General features: G+C 38.3%; 1 protein-coding gene across 5 annotated transcripts in view; it reads left to right on the top strand.

Moving 5' to 3' along the window:
* The window catches only part of traf2b (Tnf receptor-associated factor 2b), a 28,528-nt gene that overhangs the window by 426 nt on the left and 18,756 nt on the right, over window positions 1-9,346 (top strand). For 2 of the 5 annotated variants that reach the window (XM_084413210.1, XM_084413209.1), the window contains exons 2-3: window positions 1,463-1,590; window positions 7,782-8,002. In XM_084413210.1, the coding sequence (XP_084269336.1) occupies window positions 7,782-8,002 (221 nt within the window). In that variant the 5' untranslated portion in view covers window positions 1,463-1,590. Of the gene's footprint in view, window positions 1-1,462; window positions 1,591-7,781; window positions 8,206-9,346 lie in introns of all 5 variants that reach the window. The other 3 variants (XM_084413212.1, XM_084413211.1, XM_084413213.1) reach the window with 2 other exon arrangements.

Raw genomic sequence — 9,346 nt, 5'->3', positions numbered from 1 at the left:
ACCAAGGTGAACACTCGCAGGCTACAATTTAGGCCCAGACTAAAGATGACTTTGGACAGACACGAGATTTTTTTGTGAGTTGATGATTTAAACTGAATCAGGCTGGCGGTTTAAAGTTGCGCAAAATGTCTGTCAGTTGATAGGATGTGGTTAAACAAAGCTGAACATACTCCCTACTTCAGCTTTAGATAATAACGACAAAAGATTTAAAATGTTAGGTTTGAAGTTTTAATAACTAAAAGGAAATTGTAATTGGTAAAAACAAAACAAAAAACTGTGTTTACTATCCAGTGTATAGCTTTATATCTATAGTCAACAATAGCCATGTCCAAATTATGCACTTAGTTTATATATAGGGTGTTAAATAAATTGTCAAAGTTAAATTGTCTAAAAAAAATGGTATGTTAAATAAATGCCAACTAGCTTTAGTTTTAGTGTATTAAAATGAATAAAAAGTGTTAAAACCAAAATATTTGTAATTCACAACTCTGGTAATTCATCTAGCTAGCTGTACTCATGGCAATACAACTGGACATAATTAGCACACATATAATTTTATATAAACTACTAGGTCACACTTTAAATTAGGTGTAACTGTACTTGCATCAAATAATACAATAATTGCTGAAGCTTTTATCACGGTATACGGTATTATCACGATATTATAACAAAAATAACTCAACACAAATACAATAAAGCAACACAAAAAAATTATAAAGTAAACATAATGTTTCAAACAGATTAAAGTGCAAAATAAAGAACAATAGTTATCACTTTACAATAAGATCAATAATAAAAAATCATAACATTTTCAATCAATATCTAGGGCTTGTTGTAGTCCAGATTAAAATATAAAAATGCCTTTTTGACGCAGCATACAGTGATTTTGTCAAGTCAAGTCACCTTCATTTATATAGCGCTTTTCACAATATGGATTGTTTCAAAGCAGCTTTACAGTGATAATAGAAAATTAAAGTAACAGATTGTTTTGGCTTTACAGCAGCTCTAGAATAAAGTTACTGTCCAATAAAGTTAGTTTTTGATTGATTCACTGCCATTGCAAAGATCATTAGTTATTAACTTAGTTAATAGTTATTAGTTAACTTAACATTAGTTATTAGCTTAAGTGAAAACAGAACACTTTTAATGTGTTCTGGCCGTTCATTTGCACGACAACAGTGTTTGGTGGCTCGAGAGTGCAAACTTTGAAATTTTGAGAAATGTTACCATCTTCGTGTAAACTTCGTGAATCTTCTTTCAACTTTAAACGTGAATCTGTGAAAACGGTGACGGCATGCACATGCGTATTACGTGTTTAGTCTATATGTGCTCAGGTGCGTAGTCTTTCTTTACAAATTGACCTCACCAAATTACTTGTCTGGCCTGCGTAATACTGAATTTTTAGTCGCTTTCGCGTATCAATGCGAACTGGAATCATTTTGATAACTTTTTATCTGTACAGAGGTAAAGGGAAGGGAAGGAGGCCTTCACAGGGGAGAGACTAGTTGACACTTCAGGGCTGCGTTGTCGTCGTGTCCAGGCGCAGGTCCTTCAGCAGATCCGGATACGGCCTGGATCCGGTGGACTACGGTAAACCTCGGGATAAACAGAAAGACTAATATTAGCGAAGATGCCATTCTTCTTATGATGTAATGAGTACATCAGGTGTTATGGGAAGTGTTCCCGGTTCTGGCTGACCTAGTTTATGCAGCCTAACATTGAATTATAGAAGTTGATAATGTGTTATGTGTATGCTAGGTCAAAGAGATGTGTTTTTAGTCTAGATTTAAACTGACAGAGTGTGTCTGCTTCCCGAACAATGTTAAATTGGAAAAGGATCTACCACCAGCAGTCGATTTTTGATATTCCAGGTATTATCTATAGGGATGGGCATTTTTCAAAAATATTGTATTTGAATATTTGGCCTCATAAAAATTGAATATTCGTTTATTTAAATTACGTTTAATAAATATATTAGGCTATTTATAAAATGTATTAAGTTATTACATTTATTAAACGTTATTTTAAATTTTTTATTTTTTTGTCACCATTTCTGAACAAGCTAATGATTAGGCAATATACACATCAAGCTTACTATATATCTTAAGGTTTTCTTTTAGTAGGAAAACATTAAACAATATGTGTAAACAAAAAATAAGAACAAAAGCATTTAAGCTCAAGCAGCGCGAACGAAAAAAACCCCGCTAATAAAGGCAGACTGCGCAGTTATCGTACAGAACGTACACATGCACTCGAGTCAGCATATGGTTATCGTGTTTATATTGTTTCACATGTTCATGTTGAGAAAAACAATAATATCCACGCTCGAGTGAGAAAACGCGCTGCGCTGACTGACGTTGCAGAGACACAAATATAACGGTTTGCTAAGCAAAGTTTCTCAAAGCACTTTGCATTTTCTGTTCTTAAACCTGTTTCCCTCAATGAAACTTAAGGAAAGTATATGTCTCAAAATATTTTTTTTTATCAGAAGATATCATATCTGATCATTCGCGTTACAGCTGCGTTTACCTGCAGTCGTTAATGCAGTGATGGACAGCTGTCTTTCCTCAGTCTACTGCTGTTTGGATTTCATGTGATTTCTCGTTGTGGTGGTGATATTTCATTAATTAATTTGATTAAAAGTACTTCCATTTTGTAATATCATTTTCATCTAAGTAATTCCAAACTTCGCGAGGCAGACGACGACATTATGTGATCAAATTCAATCAACATGCTCCACAGTGCCACCCAATGCATTGAGTTATAACTCAGAGTTAGTGCTTGGGATTTATCATGGATTCACTACATTAACGGCCAGCAAAGCAACATCGAATAATAATTACAGATCGAATATTCGAATACATCCCTAATTATCAACTGGCCAACATTTTGAGATCGCAATAGACGTGAAGGACTATAATGCGTTAAGAGCTCGCTCAAGTAGCCTACTGGGGAGCTAAACCATTTAGTGCTTTGCAAGTAATCAGCAATATTTAAAAATGTACACAATGTTTAATAGGGAGCCAATGCAGTGTTGACAGAACCAGGCTAATATGGTCATATTTCTAGTAAGAACTCTAGCTGCTGCGGTTTGGACCAGCTGTAGGCTAGTTTGTTTATTATGCATGCAGGGCAAACACCCAGTAGAGCATTACAATAATCTAGCCTTGAGGTCATGAATGCATTAACTAACAGTTCCGTTTTTGTCGTAATTTAGATATATTTTTAAGATGGAAGAATGCGGTTTTACAGATACTAGAAACGTGACTTTCAAATGAAAGATTGGTATCAAAGAGCACATCCAGGTTCCTAACTGACGACGAAGACTTGACAGAGCATCCATCAAGTGTTAGACAGTATTCTAAATTATTACGTGCAGAGGTTTTTGGTTCAATAATTAGAATCTCTGTTTCTTCAGAATTAAATAGTAGGAAATTACTAGTCATCCAGTTTTTTTATATCAGCTAGGCATTGCGTTAATTTTGTGAATTGTTAAGTTTCGTCAGGGTGCACGAAATATAGAGCTGAGTATCATCAGCATAACAGTGAAAAATATAGCTGCAAGCAGCAATTATCGGGTCCAAGCAGAAGAAGACGACAAGACATGACAACATGGCTGAAAGTGTCAGACCAACTGCAACAATGAGAAATTACAGACATTTAAAGAGGATTTTAGGCGAAATGGCTGAAAAATCATCAGTAATTTAAAATATGATTTAATGGATTATCACTTTCGACCAATAAGTAGCGCAATTACAAAATTGATGTGATGTGGTCAGAGTAAGGTGACAACATACAAAGTTTGATGTCAATATGTCAAGGCATTGGCAGAGATAAAGCCGGAATAGTCATTTTGGCATCATGCCTCAACTTTGTGAAATTTTGTTTCTAGCCCTTATGGTTCCAAAGTTATTAGCATAAAATGAGTGAAACTTTGGACAGGTGGTGGCGCTAGAGGGAATGAGTTAGACACACCAAAATTGGTGTATTTAATGTTGGGACTGTCCTCTATCAGAATGTCAAACCATTACAACTTTCCAGCAAACGGTTCTATGGGCTGCCATAGACTTCCATGGCGGAAGAAGCGGAAGAATAATAAGAACGGGAACAGATACAATAGGTGCCTACGCACCTTAGGTGCTTGGCCCCTAATAACGCCATGCTTCCTAATGATATCTCTTAAGGGTAGCATGTACAGTGTGTGTGCCCACAATGTACATTTTATGTACACCTCCTTTAAACGGTTGATGGGAAAAGTATTCTTAAAATGCGGAATATTTTGTAATGAATAATTATTCACAGTATTTTGAAGTGCCCATGATAACAATATCATGCATGTAGAGCTGCACGACTCTGGATAAATCTGGAGAATCGCAGATTTAATTGGAATAATTGGAAATAATGATGGTCCTCAGATCCGTCTTACCCATTGAAGGCTGCGGTTGAGAGCGCCAGCCCGACCCCCATCTTTTAGTGGGGGCTCGTGAGCAAACGCTCTGCTTCTGTTGACATATGTTTGGCACAAGTTCCCATGCTGTCAAAAAATCTATTAAGAGAACCGGTCTCTCAAGACTGGTCTAGGTGTTACTTGAGCGACCAATTCGGTGCCCCGAAGCGGCGAACCGGCAGGGAACAGCCGAACTGATGGCTCTGAGACCCTCCTCAGAGGGGGTGAGCATCCCAGTGCCGCTACGTTTCCGGGCGAACATGGAGATATGGGCTTGTTGGAGACCGTTGCACCCCGAAACACACAAGGTGGCGGGGTTGGCAGAACGCCCCCCTGAAGGCATCGAAGGGAAATGGGCACTGTATAGCAGGGATAGGCAACTCCAGTCCTGGAGGGCCACTGTCCTGCAGAGTTTAGCTTCAGCCCTGATAAAAACTCACCTGCCTGTATCTATCTAGTAATCCTGAAAACATTGATTGCCTTGTTCAGGTGTGTTTAATTAGGGTTGGATTTAAACTCTGCAGGACAGTGGCCCTCCAGGACCGGAGTTGCCTATCCCTGCTGTATAGTAAGGTGTTAACCACTTCACTTCCCCCCAGAGGGGACTGCTCTCAGAGGTCTGGCGCCATTGGTGCCCTAACCCACAGATACAGTTATTCATGTTCCATACTGGTCACACACATTTCAGTTCAGTTAGAACCAGATGCATATTTGTTGATATTTGTGTTTTGAAAAAGTTTTTGATTCATTGTGTTGACTCCTAACCAATATTCTACATTAAAAATGTAGTCTTTTTATATGGGCTAGTAAAATTCATTTCGGGCTACCAAAATCTGGAGAGTGCCTGCCCGAAGGGCTACCAGCGATTTTGAAATTTTGCGAGCCCTGCGCATAAACAGCACGCAGAACGCTCACTGCCATAGGAAGCCAATTGAAAAAAGGCGCCTCTCACTGCAAAAAACGCGTCAGGTGTGATCGGGGCCTTATCCATTTCCCCCCAGGAATTTCACCATTTATTTCCTCAGAATTAAATGCAGCCAAAGATCAACCAGACAAGTAAACACGGTCTGGATGAAAGGCTGAATAGTATATTAATACAGACATCTAATTCCTCAAAGATCAGATGAGAACATATTATTTAATTTTCTCAAAAATGAAATGCAGCCAAATATCAACCAGACAAGTAGAAACGGACAACAACTCAGATAAGGATTAACATTTAATTTCATCAAAATTAAATGTAGCCAGATATCAGTCTGATAGAAAACTTGGTCTGGATGAAAGGTTGAATTTATTATTTTAATATATCTACTTTCAAAGCCAGACTAATATTTAATTTAATTTCTCAAAATTAAATATTATAATAAATCAACACAAAAAGAACCATAAATAATTGTCTGCAAACACACACAATTAGTTTGCACGCAATCATGAGAGAAAGAGGGAAAGGGAAATTCCCGTCTGCCCCCATAATCTACACGTTGCCTCAGCAAATGCGAGATCCGAGCCACTAGATTCTTATTGCAGAGATGCAGACCCATAATCTACGCGCTACGTCGGCAAACGCGAGATCTGAGCCACCAGTTTCTTATTGCAAACCCGTAATCTACGCGCTTCCTCAGCAAACGCGAGATCCGGGCCAAAGAATCTTTATTGACTTTCTTCCCTCGAGAAGAAAGCCAACAGGAGCAGAGCTAAAACTCTCGATGGTGCATATATAACACGTCGAGAATTTATGAATGAACACTGTCAGCCCCCTTTTACTAGAGCTGACCGTGCATGCTCTACTCCCAAACAGACAACACATAAATCGCGTGTATCCCCACTCATAATGAAGCGAGGGCTGGGAGGAACACACAATCCAAAATGCTGTTTGCTCACCATTATACTCCTGCCTAGATATATAATATGCTTGTGGACAAACAACAATAAATAGACAGAGACAGTTTCACACAGAGCGCTTGCTGAAGACAGAAGCTGACAATGTTTGGTCTGGGTGCGCTTTATAGCTTCCTGCCATGACGTCACCCGCCTATACGCCATTGGACTGATTTCACAAGTGCTTTACTTTACGACACAATCATGCAGTGTTCCCACAGCGTCAATCTCGACGCAACTTGAGTTCCCTTGAAAGGGAACAGTGCCTCTTTTGCGGCTTAATGCACTTTTTATAACAACCGCATTTTACAACACCCACATTTTACAACTGCATAAAAAATGTAGGCGTGCTAATATTTTCTAATAGTTAAAGGAACCGTATGTAAGATTGTGGCCAAAACTGGTACTGCAATCACTTTAAAATTACTGTAGAGCGTTGTATCCCCTCCCCCTCCCCCCTGACTCGAGGTTGCCAGATAGGCTGCAGGATCCAGCAGGAACGTAGGCTGCATCAAGGAGCTTCCAATGGCAAGTGACGAGTCCTACACCGTTTTTATTTCCCAAACAATTCCTTACCTTTTCAATTCGATGACCCACCTCCTCCATATGCGCTAACGTAACATTACTTTGCACGAACATGCATAACTTTGTTCGACTGTCATGAATATTTGAAATGTCCATTTACATTAAGTACAAGTTAGCCAAACATAGATGAATCTTACCTGTCCAGGAGAAAATTAGTAACGTTGGCGTCTGTCTTCAAATTCTTCTCCGTTTTAAGCCGTCTCCATCTTTCAAAGGCATCTCCTATACAAATCCTTGTTTTATTTCGGACTTTGTCACGACGAATTTCGGATTCATAACGAGGTCTTTTAACGTTAGACATTTTTTATCCGACACGTTTGTAGCTGCAGCTGTGGTAACTAGAGCAGAGCTGGCAACCCGGATGCCGAAACACTACTGACTTCGTGATTGGTAGATAGGTGGAGGGTGGGGCATCAGGCCAAAACACAACATGACAACATCAACATCAGTTGAGGGCTGCAACTTCACTTTTAAATGACAATATCCTGGCCGGACTACTGTTGTCAGTGATATAAGTATTTGAAATGAACATGATTTCTTAATGTCTAGTGACATATCAGGGCCATTTTATGATTAATTGAAATACATTTCTTACATACGGTTCCTTTAATGCAGTAATTTAACAGCAGTTAATGTAATAAAGGGTATGGCAATTGGTAACAAAAGCAAACAGTAGATCTGAAAAGAAAACGTGGGGACTGAAGGTGTATCAGGCGTAGCCCTCCTCAGTCAACTGTAAATTTTTTATTTTGGTCTTCACTAAATATGTCATATAATGAAAGTAAAATGTGTTGTAAATGTAATTTCATGTTGACTGAACGTGAACATTTTGTTCTGTTGTTCTGATAATTTGTGCTCTACATTTTTACAGATGATAAGCACTGCTGGCACTGTGGGTAAATGGAAGGCAATGGCACGTCCATCTTTACCATCCTCTTTGGACTCCACATTGCCTGGGATATCTCGAGAAGTGTTGTCGGTGTCCATGGAACCAAAATATCAATGCCAGCAATGCAAAGAGATTCTTAGGAAACCTTTCCAAGCACAGTGTGGACATCGCTTCTGTGTGTTCTGTTTCAAACAACTCACCAGGTACCCAGGGCAACCTTCCGCCTCATGCTCTGCATTAATTGCCACCCTCTCCATGGACATTCCCAATCTCTTTAATCTACCACTGCACTGTAGCTAGATGGAAAAAATCCCTCCTTTTGCTTGATGTTCATCCACTCTTTTGCCTCTTAACCCAAAGGGTTCTCCTTGCATCTGGATATACTACCTCTGTGGATATGTCTTTGGTGAGCTTTACCTTGGTGTCAGTCATTTGGCTATAATTATTGTCAACGTTTAGTTGTTCGCCTATTAGGACAAGTATTTATATGATACAACTAGGGCTGTCACTAACGACTATTTTGGTAATCGAGTAATTGGTTGATTATTTTGATGATAAATCGAGTAAAATACTTTTTTGTGGTAATAAAAATATACCTAAGTGAACAATAGCCTTTAAAATGACTTAAATTACATATGTAATAACAAGCAGGCAATAATAATAATTTGTTAAAATAAAGTATCAAAAGCAAGTAATCATAAGGTTTTTTTGAACAACACTTTTAAAATACATAATATAAACAATCAAATTATTTAATTTACTTTTAATAACAAATACATGCAGAGGACGCCAACGGCCTGGTGATTGTTGTTGTTACACTTTACAGCATGATCAAATCCTATTGGCCTATCAACATTTATTCAAATGTCTACTTAATATTTAATATTTGACCAACTCTTTATGATAGAAATGGTACAGCCACTGTAATTTCTTAAACAATTACATGTGGACATCAAAACATGCAAACTCAGCGCAAGTGTTTAAACTTTTATTTAGAAATCGTGATGAACACCAATTTGCATATTTAGAAACATATTGATGTATTCTCCTGTGTTGGTGAAATTGCACACATTGGGTTCCTAGATGAACGTTATAAGCAACCCAAACTCATAACATATGCAGTGATGGAGTTTGTTAACCGAGCTCTCGAGACGAGCTCCAGGCATGTAAATGATAAAAGTGCAACACTTTGCAATAAACGCAAAGCGCGTCAGACTGCATATGCTTTCCCAAATGCACATTATTGGAAACACAAACAAACAGCACATGCAGAGACAGAGTTCATGAGGTGCAGCATTTACTTTGAACGGAGCCACTCTGAGCCGCTGGAAGAAATGCATAACATGCATGCATATATTAAAGCGTCACGTACATGGGTACATTTCAATCAAGGACTTTTTTTAAACTGAGCACTTGAATTTATTCGAGTAATCATGACAGCCCTAGATACTATAATACTAGATAACTAATGCTTTGTTTATAGTTATTTATTAATGAATGGGTATTTTATTACCCACTTTGTAGCATTCATACAAAAATTACAACCA

The sequence above is a fragment of the Rutilus rutilus genome (assembly GCF_951802725.1).
Source record: "Rutilus rutilus genome assembly, chromosome: 7".
NCBI classification, from domain to species: Eukaryota; Metazoa; Chordata; class Actinopteri; order Cypriniformes; family Leuciscidae; genus Rutilus; species Rutilus rutilus.
Note: the sequence above shows the minus strand (reverse complement) of the source record. Positions and strands in the feature narration are given on the sequence as shown.